This window comes from Loxodonta africana, chromosome 9, assembly GCF_030014295.1.
Source record: "Loxodonta africana isolate mLoxAfr1 chromosome 9, mLoxAfr1.hap2, whole genome shotgun sequence".
Taxonomy (NCBI): Eukaryota; Metazoa; Chordata; class Mammalia; order Proboscidea; family Elephantidae; genus Loxodonta; species Loxodonta africana.
The window spans coordinates 53,723,080-53,742,907 of record NC_087350.1 but is presented as its reverse complement, the minus strand read 5'-3'; the positions used below and the strand labels follow the sequence as shown (position 1 = coordinate 53,742,907).

Here is a 19,828-nt window from a genome sequence, read left to right as displayed (position 1 = left end):
TTGATTTTTAGGAGCTCTCAGTTATCCAGTTTCTCTTCCAGTGTCTGTGCATTGTCAGTTATGTTTTGTATTCTGTTTATGTCATGTATTAGGGCTCCTAGCATTGTCTTTAATTTTTCTTCCCTGATCTTTGTCAGCTTAGATTTTATATTTAGGTCTTTGATCCATTTTGAGTTAGTTTTTGTGCATGGTGTGAGGTATGGGTCCTGTTTCATTTTTTTTCAGATGGATATCCAATTTTGCCAGCCCCATTTGTTGAAGAGACTCTCTTTTCCCCCGTTTAACAGACTTTGGGCCTTTTTCAAATATCAGCTGCTCATAGGTTGATGAATTTTCAATTCTGTTCCACTGGTCTATGTATCTATTGTTGTACTAGTACCAGACTGTTTTGACTACCGTGGTGGTATAATAGGCTCTAAAATCAGGTAGTGTGAGGCATCCCACTTTGTTCTTCTTCAACAATGTTTTGTTTATTTGGGCCTCTTCCCTTTTCATATGAAGTTGGTGATTTGTTAAAATCATTAAAAAATGTCTTCGGGATTTGGATGGGGATTGCATTGTATTTGTAGATCACTTTGGGTAGAGATGACATTTTCACAGTGTTGAGTCTTCCTATCCATGAGCAAGGTACTCTTTTCTACTCATGTAGGTCTCTTTAGTTTTCTTGCAGTAGCGTCTTGAAGTTTTCTTCTTACAGGTTTTTATGTCTCTGGTTAGACTTATTCCTAAATATTTTATCTTCTTGGGGGCTATTGTAAATGGTGTAGATTTGGTCATTTCCTCGTCAACATTCTCTTTGTTGGTGTAGAGGAATCCAACCGAGTTTTTTATGTTTTTCTTGTATCCTGGTACTTTGCCGAAATCCCCTATTAGTTCCAGTAGTTTTCTTGTGGATTCTTTGGGATTTTCTGTGTATAAGATCATATCATCTGCAAATATAGATACTTTTACTTCTTCCTTACCAATTTGGAAGCTGTTTATTTCTTTTTCCAGCCTAATTGCTCTGGCTAGGACCTCCAGAACAATGTTGAATAAGGATGGTGATAAATAACATCCTTGTCTGGTTCCTCTTCTCAAAAGGAATGCTTTCAGACTCTAACCATTTAGGATGATGTCGGCTGTTGGCTTTGTATAAAAAAAATTTTTTTTTTTTTTGTATAAATGCCCATTATTATGATGAGGAATTTCCCTTCTATTCCTACTTTACTGAGAGTCTTTATCATGAATGGGTGTTGGACTTTGTCAAATGCATATTCTGCATCAATTGACAAGATCATGTGCTTCTTTTGTTTTGTTTTATATATGTGATGGATTACATTGATTGTTTTTCTAATGTTGGACCATCCCTGCATACCTGGTATGAATCCCACTTGGTCATGTTGAATTATTTTGTTAACATATTGTTGAATTCTATTGGCTAGAATTTTGTTGAGGATTTTTGTGTCTATGTTCATGAGGGATAGTGGTCAGTAATTTTCTTTTTTTTTGGTGTCTACATGGTTTTGGTTTCAGGGATATGCTGGCTTAATGGAATGAGTTCGGGAGTAATCCATCCATTTCTATGCTCTGAAATACCTTTAGTAGTACTGGTGTTGACTCTTCTCTGGAACTTTGGTAGAGTTCTCCAGTGGAGCCATCAGGACAGGGCTCTTTTGTTGTTTTTGTTGGGTGTTTTTTAATTACCTCTTCAACGTCTTCTTTTGTTATAGGTTTATTTAGCTTTTCTACCTCAGTTTGTATTTGTTTAGGTAGGTAATGTATTTCTAGAAATTTGTCCATTTCCTCTGAATTTTCAAATTTGTTGGAATACAATTTTTCACAGTATTCTCTTATGATTCTTTTAATTTCATTTGGATCTGTTGTGATATTACCCATCTCATTTCTTATTTGGGTTATTTGCTTCCTCTCCTGTTTTTCTTTTGTCAGCTTGGCCAACCTTTATACTGATTTTGTTGATCTTTTCAAAGAACCAGTCTTGTTAATTCTTTCAGTTGTTTTTCTGTCCTCTATTTCATTTAATTCTGCCCTAATTTTTTTTTTTTTAAATTTTTACTATTTGCTTTCTTCTGGTGCCTGAGGGTTCCTTTTGTTGCTCTCTTTCTATTTGTTGAAGTTGTAGGGGTATTTCTTTGATTTTGGCCCTTTCTTCTTTTTTGATGTGTGTATTTATCACTATAAATTGACCTCTGAGCACTTCGTTAGCTGTGTCCCAAAGGTTCTGATAGAAAATGTTTTCATTCTCACTGAATTCTATGAATTTCTTTATTCCATCCTTTATTTCTTCTATAACCCTGTGGTTTTTGAGCAAGTTTGTTATGTTTATTTTCCTTGCTTTTTCTGTTATTGGTTTCTACTTTTATGGCTTTATGGTCAGAGAAAATGCTTTGTAATATTTTGATGTTTTTTATTCTGTTAAGGCTTGCTTTATGATCTAATATGTGCTGTATTCTGGAGAATGTTCCATGGGAACTAGAAAAGAAAGTATACTTGGCTGCTGTTGGGTGGAGTGTTATGTATATGTCCTATGAGGTCGAGTTGGTTGATTGTGGCCTTTAGATCTTCTGTGTCTTTATTGAGCTTCTTTCTGGATGTTCTCTCCTTCACTGAAAATGGTGTGTTGAAGTCTCCTACTATTATTGTGGGGCTGTGTTTCTCACTTTTCAGTGTTGTTAGAGTTTGTTTTATGTACCTTAATGCCCTATTGTTGAGTGTGTAAATATTTATTATTGTTATATCCTCCTGGTATGTTGTCCCTTTAATCATTATATAGTGTCCTTCCTTATCCTTTGTGTTGGTTTTAAATTTAAAGTCTATTTTTTCAGAAATTAATATTGCCACTCCAGCTCTTTTTTGATTGTTGTTTCCTTGATATATTTTTTTCCATCTTTTGAGTTTTAGTTTGTTTGTGTCTTTAATTCTAAGGCATGTCTCATGTAGGCAGCATATGGATGGATTATGTTTCTTATCCATGCTGCCACTCTCTGTCTTTTTATCAGTGTATTTAGTCCATTTATATTCAGCATAATCATGGATAGATATGAGTTTAGTGCAGTCATTTTGATGTCTTTTTGTGTGTGTTGTTGAGTTTCTTTTTTCCCTTTAATTTTTTGTGCTGAGTAGGTTTTATTTATATGTTGCCTTTTCCTCTTTCTCATTGTTTTTGATTTTGTTTTTGGTGACTCTTTATGTTTTTCTTTTCTTGTATTTTGATGTGTAGGATTGTTATTCTTCTTTGTGGTTACCTTAATATTTACCCCTATTTTTCTAAGTTTAAACCAAACTTTTATCTCTTTGTATTGCCTTGACTTCCTCTCCATATGAAAGATCCATGACCACACTTTTTAGTTCCCCTTTGTTGATTTAATGTTGTCGTGTTTTACATAACAACATTGCTGTCCCCCTGTTTTGAGCATTTTTTATCTGATCTATTTTTGTGATTTCCCTATCTGGGTTGATATCTGGTTGCTCTGTCCTGTGTTCTAGTCTTGAGTTGTTATCTGATGTAATTGATTTTCTAACCTGAGGACTCCCTTTAGTATTTCTTGTGGTTTTGGTTTGGTTTTTGCAAATTCTCTAAATTTCTGTTTGTCTGGAAATGTCCTAATTTTGCCTTCATATTTGAGGACAGTTTTGCTGAATATATGACTCTTGGCCAGCAATATTTTTTCCTTCAAGGCTTTGTATACATCATCCCATTGCCTTTTTGTCTGCATAGTTTCTGCTGAGTAGTCTGACTTATTCTTATTGACTCTGCTTTGCAAGTCACTTTTCGCTCATCCCTAGCCACTCTTAAAATTCTCCCTTTATCTTTGGTTTTGGCAAGTTTGATTATAATATGTCTTGCTGACTTTCTTTTCGTATCTACCTTTTGTGGTGTTCAATGAGCATTTTGGGTAGACATCTTTTCATCTTTCACGATATCAGGGAAGTTTTCTGTCAACAAATCTTCAACAATTCTCCCTGTATTTTCTGTTATGCCTCCCTGTTCTTGTACTCCAATCACTCATAGGTTATTTTTCTTGATAGAGTCCCACATGATTCTTAGGGTTTCTTCATTTTTTGAGAATTCTTTTATCTGATTTTTCTTCGGATATATTGGTACAGAGTGTTTTATCGTCAATCTCACTAATTCTCACTTCCATTTCCTCAATTCTGCTCCTCTGACTTTCTATTGAGTTGTTTAATTTGGAAGTTTTGTTTATCTTCTGAATTTTTGTTTGCTGTCTCTCTATGGATTCTTGCAGCCTATTAAAGTTGTCATTATGCTTTTGAATAACCTTCTTAATTTCCTCCACTGCTTTATCTGTGTGTTCCTTGGCTTGTTCTCATTGTGCCTGATCTACTTCCTGATCCCTTGAAGAGTTCTGTATATTAATCTTTTGTATTCTTCCTCTGTTAATTCCAGGAAGGTCTCTTTGCCTGGAAGATTCCTTGATTCTTTGTTTTGAGAGCTTGCTGAAGTGGTCATGGTCTGCTTCTTTATGTGATTTGATATTGACTGTTTTCTCTTAGGCATCTATAAGTTATAGTATTAATTTATTTTATATTTTCTTACTGTATCCTAGTGTCTTGCTTTGTTTTGTTTTGATATGCCCAAATAGGCTATTCAAGTGAGCTACTTTGATTACTGGCACCTTTGAAGCTCTAACTTCCTGTCACCAGATGGCTAAAGCTGTTACCTGGTATATGAGCCTAGGAGTCCACTCACTTTTCCTGTATGGATTCAGCTCAGGTGTCCAGGTAGTCTATCACACAGTGTGTGATGCAGGCTCTCACCTACAGTCTTAGAGGAGCAGGGGTAGTTGGTGTAGGCACAGGTATCTTGTTGCAGCAGGGTGTCATGCCCTGAACAAGACATGGCTGCTGACAACTATCCCCTAAGTGCCTGTGAGGAAAGTGTGTCCCTGTTCCCTAGAGTGCTCAGGTGGACCATGGGCACCCAATGCTTTTGGTTGTAAGAACTGGAAGGCACCATTTATCTTTTGATGCTCGTCATGGGTGGCTATGTGGTGTGGGTGGAGCCACCAGTCCTCAGGCCCCTGATGTGGGCATGTGAGGACCCTGCTTAGCAGGTGAATGGTGTCAAACATCAAAACTATGCCTCTCTACAACATAGCTGAAACTGTTGAAGTTAAACCTAAGGCACATATACTGTTAAACTATGCCAATGAGGGTCTAAACTACTGAAATGGAACCACACACATCCATACAGGGGTGAAAGACACTCAAAGTCCAGGCAAAGGAGTCACTTCTGCCCTGAGTCCCCAGCTTAGGAGAGCCAGCAGCTTATTTTTTCCCCATTTTTACTTTGTTCTTTCTCGAAGGCCGGGAGAATGGCTCAGGACACACAGCAGGACTTATCTCAGGCCCAGGGAAACAACCGCCACTGAAGCCAGCTCAGAGGCTTCAGCAGAGGGAGGAGGGATCAGATTAATGGGAGAGAGTTCTTTCAAAAAGGTACTTTTTTTTCCCATGTGGTAAATTAGACACAAGTACTTATCTTTTGCCAAGAGTGCTTTCTTTGCCGATTCTGGAGGCATGAGTAGACTCTGTGCCCCTCATACTGTCTCATTGAGGAAACTGCATCCTGAGTGCTACTGCCAGCCGTGCCGCAGTTGCACCAGGGGTTTAGGCCTGCTGGGTTCCAGTTCCCACTGAGTCATGTCTGGCAACTCCTTGCTGTTTCTGAACCATGTCTCCCTCCCCCTGCTGCTCAGTCCAATTTCTTAACTTTGCCTTTGATGTTCACGGCTCCTAGCTTGTCATGTATATAATCGATTGACTGTTTTTTTTTTTTTTTTCAGGTCTTTGTTGTAAGAGGGACCACCAGAAGCATCTGACTACTCCACTATCTTGGCCCTGCCTCAGAAAATAATTTCTTTATTAACAATTGAATAATGAGCCATAATATTAATCTTATAGCTGGCGTTGAAGAAGTGCAACCAGAGATGTATGGAATCAACTTGGAATCAATTTTGTGAAGGGTTTAGTAAAAAGCATCTCTTCAAAGTGTTCTCTATGGTATTGTGGCAAACTTGCAGCAATAAAATGGTGACTGTACAGCCTAGGGGCAAGAACAAAAATTCCTGGAAACCATCCTACTCTTCAGGGTCCAACTGTGATGATGGAATATCAGTTTGCTCACTCTTTTGTTTAGGTAGCAAAGGTGTTAGTGTTACTAGTGTTCTTGAAATAGTGTGAGGTTCAGAAACAAGAGATCTGTTGTTCACACACTTAACCTTCAGTTGGGTTGTTTCCAATGTAAACAGAAAAGGCAAAAAGTTCCATGAATCACCACATTCCTAGTAGATGCTTTGTGATTATTACCATTATTCCTCTAAGGGTGAACTCTCCTATTTCCTGAACAAGCAGTTCTTCCCCCAAGGGAAGCCAAGGGCAAATGGAGCAATTATTTGCTGTTACTCTCTAGTTTGGAGTTTGGTGTTGAGAGACTTACCCTCCTGGGTCCTTTCTGTGTTTTGTAAGGTAGGACTCCAACCAATGCACAGGAGCTGTGAACAAGAGTCTGGTTGTCAACTGATTGATAACTTTGCTTCTTCTTTCAATGCATCTTTCACTTAGAGACCGTACCTGCTTCACAGGACTCTGGGTCTTCTAAAGAGAAAAGGAAGAGCCATCCCATACTTTGTAGCTGAAGGAATCTGTGCTTCTCACATAAGTAGCCATGTCAGGGCAGCAGTAGACTTTACATTCTTTGTACTGTATCAGTGGTATGATTGTATGTAGGTGTGTCAAGTGTGTCTACTGATTCCTAGCATGAACTACGCTTCCTCAAACTAAGTTCATGTAGAGTAATTTATCTGGATCTGATAATCTATCCAAAATTTAGAGGATGGGGCAAACACATATTTTCTCTCATTTATCTTTCATCCTTCATGGAGTCATGTTGATTTTTCCTCCAAATTTTATCCTAAATTTCTTCAATTGTCTTTTTTTTTGCTGCCACAATCCAGGTGTAAGTAGCTAGTACTTGGTATCTGAACTATAGCAATAGTATCCTATTACGATTCCTCCTGAACCTCTTCCCTTACTATAATATGTTCACCCAGCAGTGAACAAAATATTTACAATTTTTAATCATTCCTTTACTAAAGATTCTCATGGGTGTTTTATTGCTCTGACAGTAAATTCAAATTTTTATTATGCCATAAAAGGCCTTAATAACTTGACTTCTATGTAATTCTCCATCCTCATATCCTTCTTTAGCTAACCAAGTTCCTGTATTTTTTCTGTTCCTTAAATACCCTAAGTTCTTTCTTCTCTCAGAGTCTTACACTTGATATTTATTCTAACTAGGATCTTCACATGGCAAACTCTTTCTTATTATTTATGACTCATTTCAAAGAACCCATTAGAAGAGGTGTCTTCTGTACCTTAGCTTCCTGTTACTGAAAATATATATTAAGATGGAGAATGCACATAACTTGCAGTTCCATTTCTCAGAATTTACCCTGTTTTCCCATTGCAAATTAATATCGAGCAATGGTATTATTCATAATATGTTTGGAAATTGGAAAACTGTAAATGCCTATCAGAGAATTAATTTGCATACCTATTGGTATAAACTGGATATTAACATGGTATTCACTATCAAAACTGAATGTGTAATTTTTCTCAGGTAAAAATATCAAGTTAATATTTTTTTTCCTTGAGAAATTTAGGTAACATAAAATTTGCCAATTCAATGTTTTTCACTTGTACAATTCAATGAAACCAATTACAGACAGGATTTTTAACGTAGAGGACTGAAGAACTAGGGATTTGAGAGATGATGTCAGTCAAGTTGACAGAATTTGTAGATAATGGAACCTTTACTCAACCTCTTAGATGATTGAAGATTCATAGTGAGGCACCTCTCAGCTACCATAGAATGACATTGAGATTAATTAGTAGTTTTTATATAATACACGAGCTCTGTTTTTTAGTATCTAGGACAATCATGTTCTTATTTCTTATTATTTTGTAAAGATTCACATATGCAAGTCTAATGGACCTGAAGCAGATAGAGAAAAGAATGATAGATCATACTAGCAGAGTGGAAGTGTTGTAAATATTATAAGAAAAATATCAGATATGAGTTACTGGTAGAAAAGCTAGGGTACAATCATAGGAAATTGATAGGTTGTTATTTGGTAAAGTAGGTTAGACAAACACTCATAAAGGGCTTCTTCTTTGACAACTCTAGGATGGGACTGGAAAAGCCAATGACTTTCTTGGTGTTCTGAAGGCTTCAACAAGAGAACTCTGGTTTGAATTGAGGGAGCAAATAAGGTAGGAACTTTGAAGAGAATTGAGAATTTTTTTCTCCCCTGTTCCATGAAAATTTCCATAGAAAGGGTGATGGTAGACTGAAAATGTTGAGGAGTGAGAAAGAATTTTGATAAGTGAGGACTGATGACTACACTGTAAGGTATGATGCTGGATCCTTTATGTTGTTGACATAGATTCCTGTCCTTAAAGTCCTTGCCTTGGGTAGTTCCTTATGATGTTTCTCACCATGTGTGCAAATCTGGATTTCTGGGAGATGCAGAGCACCCCACTGGATTGTCTCATTCTACACAACCCATGGAAATAAAACATTAACCAAAGAGTGTGAAAGACGAATAGGGAGATAGAGGTTAAAAGAGGATGATAGACTAATTAGATTTTCTCTCTCTTCTATTCTTTGTTCAATTACTAAATGAAAGTTTGGCAGTGTGAACCCACCCTGCACTGTCTCAGAAGAAAGGAGTGGTGATGTGTTTCTGAAAGATCACAGCCTTGAAAACTCTATGGAGTGCTGTTTTGCTTTGCAACACATAGGGTCACCATGAGTTGGAATCAGTTCAACAGCAACTTTTTAAAATTTTTTATTTTTAATAGTATTTCTAACAACCGGTTAGTTGCCTAGCCTTGTTCCCTAGATTCTTATTCTCAAGTTTGAACCTGATCTGATCTGATAAATCATTCTCATATTTTATGGTTCCTCCAAAATAGCTTTTGTTGATTTCTAGGTGGACCCATAATAGCCCGTGGTTAGACTTACTGACTGTCATTAGTGGAGCAAAAAGCACGAGGTATTCAAGGTTCCTGCATTGAGTGGTTCAAATATACATTTTCATTATGCGACCGTCATAATAATGTTCTTTCACATTGCCATCTCTTTTTTGATTGACAGAAAAAGAGAAGAACAGGATGAGGAGGGATAATCAGAGCAGCCTGTCAGAATTCCTCCTTCTAGGTCTCCCCATCAGGCCAGAACAGCAGGACATGTTCTTTGCGCTGTTCCTGGGCATGTACCTCACCACAGTGCTGGGGAACCTGCTCATCATCATGCTCATCAGGCTGGACTCTCACCTCCACACCCCCATGTACTTCTTCCTCAGCCACTTGGCCTTCACTGACATCTCTTTCTCATCAGTGATAGCGCCAAAGATGCTGATGAACATGCGAACACAGAATCAATCCATCTCATATGCTGGGTGCATTTCTCAGGTGTACTTTTACATATTCTTTGCTGATACTGATAGCTTCCTTCTCACCTCAATGGCCTATGATAGGTACATGGCTATTTGTCACCCCCTCCACTATACCACCATCATGAGTCAGAGCCTGTGTTTCTTGCTAGTTATTGTGTCCTGTGTCTTATCCTTTGCCAATGCCCTATTGCACACTCTGCTCCTGGCCCATCTGTCCTTCTGTGGAGACAACACTCTTCCTCACTTCTTCTGTGACCTCCCTACTGTACTTAAGCTATCCAGCTCAGACACCTCAACCAATGAGCTGTTTATTCTTACTGTAGGGGGAGTAGTCATTACCCTTCCGTTCATATGCATCCTGGTCTCTTATGGTCACATTGGTGCCACCATCCTGAGAGTCGCCTCGACCAAGGGGATCTGCAAAGCCTTGTCCACTTGTGGCTCTCACCTCTCTGTAGTGTCTCTGTACTATGGGGCAATTATTGGATTGTATGTTTCCCCCTCATCCAGTGACTCCAATAGCAAGGATGTCATTGTGGCTGTATTTTACACTCTGGGCACTCCCATGCTAAACCCCTTTATCTACAGTCTGAGAAATCAGGACATGAAAAGAGCTCTGGGAAATATACTCAGTAAAGGAAGGTTTTCACCATAATGTACTCTGAATCTAGACTGGCGTTATGACTTGTTTTGTTCAATAAGTTATTGGCAAAAATAAAAATAAAGACTTGAAAATGCTGTGCATGGTGGCTTGCTCTTTCTTGCTATTGAGACCCTGAGATCTTCCTATGAAGAAACACACATTAGTCTAGTGGAGAATGAAAGACGACAGGAAGAGAAGAGCAAGCAGTCCCAATGCTTCTGGCCATGTGTAGACTTTCTAGAACATCCAGCCGCAGACTATCCAGCCCAGCCTAGTGATGCTCAGCTGACCCATAGAATTGTGAGCAAATAAAGTGATTGCTGTTTTAAGCCAATATGTTTTTTTTTTTTCTTCCACAAAATTAACTGAAACATTTCTCATATTCCTGTGGCATCTACAATCCTTGCCCATTGTGATTATTCTTACTGGGAACACTTACGACTCTCTGCCTCAGAACTATCTCACTTCTTTTGAGAACAGCGACAAACTTTGTCTTCTCTCAGGAAGGCCAGATGTAATAAGATTTTAATGGTTCCGGAAGAATCTCTTAGTCAAAACACAGGTGGGAGCTGCTGGGCACAAATCCCAGTTATCTTACACACTGGGTGGGGCTGCTCTGAGGCATGTTCTAGGAGGACATTTTCTCAGTGGCCTGAACCACAATTCCCCCCAGTGTTACCATACTATTATCATACACTGTATTGACTACATACTTTTTCATGTCTCAGATCCGCATCTCTTATTGTTCTTCCTAGAATCACCTTCCTAATAAACTATTGTTGTTAGGTGCAGTCAAGTCGGTTCCAGTTCTTAATGACCCTAGGTACAACAGAACAAAACACTGCCTGGTTGTGCACCATCCTCACAATTGTTATCATACTTAGTGCCATTGTTGCAGCCACTGCGTCAATCCATCTCCTTCAGGGTCTTCCTCTTTTTTGCTGACCCTCTACTTTACCAAGCACGATTTCCTTCTCCAGGGCTTGGTCCCTCTTTTATTCATTGTCCAGCTTTCACATACATATGAAGCTATTGAAAACACCATGGTTTGGTTCAAACACATCTTAGTCCTTAAAATGACATCATTGCTTTTTAACACCTTGAAGAGGTCCTTTGTACAAGGGAAAGATTAGTCCAAAGGACTAATGGACCACAACTACCACAGCCTCCAACAGACTGAGTCCAGCACAACTAGATGATGCCCAGCTAACATCACTGACTGCTCTGACAGGAATCACAGTAGAGGGTCCTGGACAGAGCTGAAGAAAAGTGTAAAACAAAATTCTAACCCACAGAAAAAGACCAGACTTACTGGCCTAAAAGAGACTGGAGAAACCCCAAGAGTATGGCCCCTGGACACCCTTTTAGCTCAGTAATGAAGTCACTCCTGAGGTTCGCCCTTCAGCCAAAGACTAGACAGGCCCATAAAATAAAACAAAACTAAAGGAGCATACCAGCCTGGGAGCAAGGACTAAAAGGTAGGGGAGAGAGAGGATGGAAGAGCTGGTAATAGGGAACCCAGGGTCTAGAAGGGAGAGTGTTGACATGTCGAGTTGGTAACCGATGTCACAAAACAATATGTGTACTAATTGTTTAATGAGAAGCTAGTTTGTTCTGTAAACCTTCATCTAAGGTAAAATAATTTAAGAAAAGAAAAAAAAGGTATGAAGGCATGGAAGATACAACAAGTTTTTATAAATTTCTCTCTAAGAATTTTCTCTGGGGCAATTTTAGAGTTATTACATTATAGACCCAATTTTTTCTAGCCAAAATGTACATTACTCTCCTTGCCTCTTTCACCAGAATTTAGCACCAAATTTCCTTTGGCTGCTTCCAAAAAATAAAAAACAGAAATTCAGTCTCAGGGGATAAAAATTTCCCATCACTGAGGCCAAGTTCTCAAAGCAAAGAAGAGCTCCCAAAGACATTTTCTGGAGGCAACATCCTGAAAGTGTCTGCGTCCTATGTCCCAAGGTGACTATTTCAGGTTGCAGCAAGCACTTCGGTGTACAACACCATTTAAATTTCCATCTTATTACCCAATAACACCTTACAGGGAACAATGAGCTGTGAAATTTTCTTATTAAGACACGTCTACACTCTGCCTTGGATAATGACAAAATTTGAATTTCAAAAATGAAGGCTAAATAATCCAAAAGCATCCAGGCAGAAAAAGGAGGTTACCTTTAGAGGACCAAAAGTCAAAGTGACCTCAGATTCTGATACATTAAGGAGTAGCAGACAGTGGAACCAGGTCCTGGATCCTATGCGAAGTCATTGTCCATGTGTAGAGGCAAGAGAATATCACTCATTCATACACATGTGTTCAGAAAACAGACCACCCATATATCTTTTTCTGAAAAAGTGAAAGACACATGCTGACAGTTCAGAGATGAATCAAAATTAAAAAACCCAAATAGGGGGAAGTTGAGGTATCATAAAAGGAATGAAAATAAACAGTAAATGCTATGTCTAAAAAACAAATAATTATAAATTTGGTGTGAAATTGGATGCTAACATTTATATAAAATTCCAGAATGGACAAAACTAATCTATGGTGAAAGTGATCAGAACAGTAGCTATCTCTGGTAGGGCACTTTCTCCCACTTCTTCCATGACCTCTCTGTCTTACTTAAGCTGTCCAGCTCGGATACCTCAACCAATGAGCTATTTACCCTTGCATTCATATGCATCCTAGTCTCTTATGGCTGCAGTGTGTCCACTATCCTGAGAGTCCCCTCAAATAAGGGAATCTTCAAAGCCTTATCCACCTACGGCTTCCAACTCTATGTGGTGTCTCTATACCTTGGGGCAATTAATGGATTGTAGTTTTTCCCTTTATCCAGTAACTTCAATGACAAAGATGTCATAGTGAGTGTACTATACACTCTGGTTACTTCCATTCTAAATCCTTTTATCTATAGTCTGAGGAATCAGGACATGAAAGGAACTCTGGGAAATATACTCAATAGAAGAATATTTTCACCATAGTGTGCACTGAATTTAGGTACGTTTTGAGACTTGTTTTGTTCATAAGGTGTTTGCAAACATGTTAAGAGTCTTGAAAAGAACTGTGCATGGTGGCTTGCTCTTTGGGAACCCAGAGACTGTCCTGTGAAGAAACACATGCTAGTCTAATACAGAAAGAAGATCACAGGCAGAGAGGCTCCAGGTGTTCCCACCATCCTGGCCATCCCAAGTGATGCCTACAGTTGTTAGGAAGACTTTCTAGACATCCAGCCTCAGACAATCCAGACCAGCTAGTGCTGCTCAGCTGACCCATAGAATTGTGACCAAATAAACTGATTGTTGTTTTAAGCCACTGTGTTTTGGGTTGGTTTCATTTCTCATATTCCTGTGGCATTCACAATCCTTGTCCATGCTGACTTTTTACTGAGAACACTTGTGATTCTCTGCCTGAGAACTATTTCACTTCTTCTAAGAACAGGGGTAAACTCTCTCCACTGTCAGGCTAGAGGGGATAGCTCTTTAATAGTTTCAGAAGACTCTCTTAGTCAAAGATAGTTGGGAGCTGGTGGAAGCAAACCCCAGTTATCTTCTTACACCTTGGGTGGGACAACTCTGAAGCATGTTCTAAGAGGACCATTTCTCAGAGGTCTGAACCCCAATTCCCCTCAGTGGTAACTTACTATTACCATGCACTGTATTGACTATATATCTTTCCATGACTCAGATCCCCACTCCCCTGTTGAATCTTCATGATATTACCTTCCTAAAAAACTACTTGTATTCAAATATTTTTCTCAGGTCCTTGCTCTGGAAGACCTCTATCTCATACAGCAAGTACAGAAGTGGTCTTATGAAGACACTTATAGGATTCTGGTTTAGGATAATTTGATGATCGAAGAGCAAGTTGCTGGTGTTAGGCAGAATGATGATAACTGTAGAGTACAGAAGTAGCATAATTACTAAAATTCTCACCTGATGTGTATTGGGCTGATGTATCAGTGTGAAGGGAAGTATAGCCTTGTTAAACTGATACACCACTTTGAAAGATACAGGCACTTGGCAATTATAAGAGCCACGGAGCTGGTTGGTATTTGTTAATGATAGTAGATACCAAAGTAGAGACAAATAACAATCTCAGGTCAATCACCTGACAATTCAGGACAGTGTATGAAAGTCAGCAAGCTCAGGTGACATTGAAATAGACTATCATTTTCTTTTTTGGAAATCAGACTGTGCAGAAAAGAAGACACAAGATTTGATCATAGAATGATGGCAAATATCCTGTCAATTACATAACAGATTGAGCTTATTTGGGGGAAAAAAGAATGTGAGTGACAAGGGGATGAACCATGAAGAATCTGGCAAGTCCTGTCAAGACCCCTGAGTACTCACTGTTTTTGAATATGCCAGTGACTTCTTACTCTAAGTACCAACAACTTTCTGAGGTATTTCTTTCTAGAGACATGTGTTTGGTTTAACACATGGAACAGGTTGGAAGTGTAGAGAGTTAATTCCCCATGGAAAAATCCCTCAGTAAATAGTGGTTAGGCATTTATGAATATATACCTCAGTTTCCTCTTCCTTTGGTAAAAGAATTTAAGGAGTGCATAGTCCTGACTTCTAGAGACGTTTGGGGGGGTTGTCCCCAGTTACTCACAGCAGTAACCTACTCAATAGCATACCCTTCAGTGTCTGCTCTCCCTTCTTTGCCTTACTCCCCATTTCCCTATGCTGCATCCTAGAATCTTCCAGACTAATTTTTTTTATTGTGCTCTAAGTGAAAGTTTACAAATCAAGTCAATCTCTTATACAAAAATTTGTACACACCTTGCTATGTACTCATACTTGCTCTCACCCTAATAAGACAGCACACTCCTCTCCACCCTGTATTCCCTGTGTCCATTCAGCCAGCTCCTGTCCCCCTCTGCCTTCTCACCTCCCCTCCATACAGAAGCTGCCCACATAGTCTCATGTGTCCACTTGAGCTAAGAACCTCACCTGTATCATTTTCTATCCCATAGTCCAGTCCAATTCCTGTCTGAAGAGTTGGCTTTGGGAATGGTTGCAGTCTTGGACCAACAGAAGGTCTGGGGACCATAACCTCTGGGGTCCCTCTAGTCTCATTCAGACCGTGTAGAAAATTTTCTTTATAAACTATGTTATGCCAATTGAGCTAGACCCCCACGAGATCATGGTCCCTAGTCCTCTGCTTAGTAACTCGGTCCTTCAGAGAATTTGGTGTGTCTATGAAGCTTCTATGACTTTCCCTTGGTCAAGTTGTGCTGACTTCCCCAATATTGTGTATTGTCTTATGCTTCAAAAAGTTACTGCTTCTCTATTGTGTAGTTAGGGTTTTTTTCCCTCCCCACCCATCACCTCCCTTGTAACCATCAAAGAATGTTTTTTCTCTGAGCAAACCTCTTCATGAGTTTTTATAATTGTTGTCTCATACAGTATTTGTCATTTTGTGATTGATTTATTTCACTCAGCATAATGTCCTCCAAATACAGTCATGTTGTGAGATGTTTTTAAAGGCCCACCATTGTTCTTTATTGTTCTGTAATAGTCCATAGCATGTATATATGCACCATAGTTTGTTTAAGAATTCATCTTTTAATGGGCACTTAGTTTGTTTCCATCTTTTTGCTACTGCAATTACTGCTGTAATGAACATAGGCGTGCATATGTCTATTTGTGTGATGGCTCTTATTTCTCTAGGATATATTCTTAGCAGTGGGATTATTGGATTGTATGGTATTTCTCTTTCTATCATTTTCCAAAATGCTTGTACCATTTTGCATTCCCACTGGAGTGCATAAGGTTCCAATCTCCCTGCAGCCTCATCAACACTCATTATTTTATGTTATGTCCGGGTGAGATGGTATCTCATTGTGGCTTTGATTTATATTTTTCTAATGTCTAGTAATCCTGCACGTGTCTGTCAGTTTGTTTTACTGTGGGGGCTTGTGTGTTGCTGTGATGGTGGAAGCAATGCCACCAGTATTCAAATACCAGCCGGGTCACCCATGGCAGACAGGTTTCAGCTGATCTTCCAGCCTAAGACAGACCAGGAAGAGGACCCAGCAGTCTACTTCTAAAAAGAACTAGCCAGTGAAAACCTTATGAGTAGCAGTGGAACATTCTCTGCTCTAGTGACAGAAGATGAGCCCCTCAGGTTGGAAGTCACTCAAAAGATGACCGGGGAAGAGCTGCCTCCTCAAAGTAGAAAAAAATTAAAAAAGTAGAGTCGACCTTAATGACGTGGATGGAGTTAAGCTTTCAGGACCTTCATTTGCTGATGTGGCATGACTCAAAATGAGAAGAAACAGCTTCAAACAACTGTTAATAATAGAAACATGGAATGTACAAAGTATGAGTCTAGAAAAATTGGAAATCATCAAAAATGAAATAGAACACATAAAGATCGATATCTTAGGCATTAGTGAACTGAAATGGACTGCTATTGGTCAATTTGAATTGGACAATCATATGGTCTGCTGTGCTGGGAATGACAACTTGAAGAAGGACAACGTTACATTCATCTTCAAAAAGAACACTTCAAGGTCTATCCTGAAGTACAGTGCTGCCAGTGAAAGGATAATATCCATATATATACAAGGGAGACCAGTTAATACTAGTATTCAAATTTATGCACCAACCACTAAGGCCAAAGATGAAGAAACTGAAGATTTTTACCAACTTCTGCAGTCTGAAATTGATCAAACGTGCAATCAGGATGCACTGATAATTACTCGTGATTGAAATGCCGAAGTTGGAAACAAAGAAGAAGAATCGGTAGTTGGAAAATATGGCCTCGTGATAGAAATGATGCCGAAGATCTAATGATAGAATTTTGCAAGACCAATGACTTCTTCATTGCACATGCCTTTTTTCACCGACATAAATGGCAGCCATACACGTGGGCCTCACCAGATGGAATACACAGGAATCCAGTCGACTACATCTGTGGAAAGAGATGATGGAAAACTCAGTATCATCAGTCAGAACAAGGCCAGGGGCTGACTGCAGACTGGATCATCGATTACTCATATGCAAGCTCAAATTGAAACTGAAGAAAATTAGAATCAAAGAGAGCCAAAGTATGACCTTGAGTGTATCTCACCTGAATTTAGAGACCATCTCAAAAATAGATTTGATGCATTGAATGCTAATGGCTGAAGACCAGACAAGATGTGGAATGACATCAAGGGCATCATATATAAAGAAAGCAAGAGGACATTAAAAAGACAGGAAGGAAAGAAAGAACCTAAATGGATGTTGTAAGAGACTCTGAAACTTGCTCTTGAACATCGAGTAGCTAAAGCAAAACAAAAAAATGATGAAGTAAAAGAGCTGAACAGATTTCAAAGGACAGCTCAGGGAGACAAAGTATTATGATGGCAGGTACAAAGACCTGCAGGTAGAAAACCAAAAGGGAAGAACACACACAGAATTTCTCAAGCTGAAAGAAATGAAAAGTTCAAGTCTGGGGTTGCAATACTGAAAGATTCTATGGGGAAAGTATTAAATGATGCAGGAAACATCAAAAGAAAATGGAAGGAATACACAAAGTTACTATACCAAAAAACATTGGTCTATGTTCAACCATATCAGGAAGTAACATATAATTAGGAACCTATGGTACTGAAGGAAGAAGTTCAAGCTGCATTGAAAAGCAATGGCAAAAATCAAGACTCCGAGATTTGACGAAATATCAATTGAGGAGTTTCAACAAATGACTGCAGCACTGGAAGTGCACACTCATCTATGCCAAGAAATTTGGAAGATAGCTACCTGCCCAACCTACTGTAAGGGATCCATGTTTATGCCTGTACTGAATGTAGAAATTATCGAACAACATCACTAATATCACACTCAACCAAAATTTTGCTGAAGATCCTTCAAAAGTGGCTGCAGCAGTATATTGACAGGGAGCTGCCAGAAATTCAACCCCAATTTAGAAGAGGACATGAAACTAAGTATATTATTGCTGTTGTCAGATGGATCCTGCCAGAAAGCAGAGAATACCAGAAGGATGTTTCAACCAACAACCAACCCACTGCTGTCGAGTCGATTCCGACTCATAGTGACCCTATAGGATGTTTAAAAAAAAAAAAATGGGATGTTTACCTGTGTTTTATTGACTATGCAAAGGCATTTGCTGTGTGGATCATAACAAATCATGGATAACATTACAGAGAATGGAAATTCTGAAAAAATTGTGCTCATGAGGAATCTGTACATGGATAAAGAGGCAGTCGTTGGAACAGAAAAAGGGGATACTGCATGATTGAAAATCAGGAAAGGCGTGCATCAGGGTTGTATCTTTTCACCATACCTATTCAACCTGCATGCAAATAATCTGAGAAGCTGGACTATATGAAGAAGAACTGGGCATCAGGATTGAAAGAAGACTCATTAACAACCTGTGTTATGCAGATGACACAATCTTGCTTGCTGAAAGTGAAGAGGACTTGAAGCACTTACTAATGAAGATCAAAGACCAGTATGGATTACACCTCAACATAAAGAAAAAGAAAATCCTCACAACTGAACCAATAAGCCACATCATGATAAACAGAGAAAAGATTGAAGTTGTCAAGGATTTCATTTAATTTGGATCCGCAGTCAACACTCTTGGAAGCAGCTGTCAAGAAATGAAAAGACACATTTCATTGGGCAAATCAGGTGCAAGAGATCTCTTTAAAGTGTTAAAAAGCACAGATGTCACCTTGAGGACTGAAGTGTGCCTGACCCAACCCATGGTGTTTTCAATCACCTCATATGCATACAAAAGCTGGGCAAGAATAAGGATAACTAAAAAACAATTGATGCCTTTAAATTATATGTTGGAGGAGCATATTGAATATACTGTGGACTGCCAGAAGAAGGAACAAATCTATCTTGGAAGAAGTGCAACCAGGGTGCCCCTTAGAAGCAAGAATGGCGACAGTTTGTCGCACGTGCTTTGGACATGTCATCAGGAGGGATCAATCCCGGAGACGACATGATGCTTGGTAAAGTAGAGGGACTGCAAAAAAGAGGAAGACCCTCAAAGAGATGGATTGACACAGCGGCTGCAACAATGGGCTCAAGAGTAGCAAAGATTATGAGGATGAGGCAGGACTGAGCAGTGTATCCTTCTGTTGTGCATGGGGTCGCTATGAGTTGGAACCGACTTGACGGCACCTAATGAAAACAACAATGGTTAGTGATAGGGAGCATTTTCTCATGTGTCTGTTAGCCTTCTGAATGTCTTCTTTTTTTATTGTACTTTAGGTGAAAGTTTACAGCTGAAGTTAGTTTCTCAGACAAAAATTTATACACATATTGTTATGTGGCCATAGTTGCAATCCCTATAATGTGATGGCAAACTCCTTCTTTCCACCTCTGGTTTCCTGTGTCCATTAAACCAGCTCCTATCCCTTTCTGTCTTCTCATCCCACCTCTGGACGGAGCTGCCCATTTAGTCTTGTATACCTACTTGAACAAATAAGCACACTCTTCACAAGTATTATTTTATGTTTTTAGTCCAGTCTAATTTTTGTCTGATGACTTGGCTCTAGGAATGATTTTAGTTCTGGGTTAAGAGAGAGTCTGGGGGCCATGTCTTCTGAGGTTCCTCTACTCTCATTCAGAGCATTAAGTCTAGTTTTTTTAAGTGAATGTGAGATCTGTACCCCACTTTTCTCCTGCTCCGTCAGGGACCCTCTGTTGTGTTCCCTGAAAGGAGGTC

The 19,828-nt window shown here is 39.1% G+C and overlaps 1 protein-coding gene across 1 annotated transcript in view; it reads left to right on the top strand.

The window, feature by feature from the left end:
• Window positions 1-9,065: 9,065 nt before the first annotated feature.
• The window catches only part of LOC111749881 (olfactory receptor 1J21-like), a 71,683-nt gene continuing 60,920 nt past the window's right edge, over window positions 9,066-19,828 (top strand). Inside the window, exon 1 of the mRNA XM_023545339.2 lies at window positions 9,066-9,692. Within this exon, the coding sequence (XP_023401107.2) occupies window positions 9,196-9,692 (497 nt within the window). The 5' untranslated portion in view covers window positions 9,066-9,195. The remainder of the gene's footprint in view (window positions 9,693-19,828) is intronic.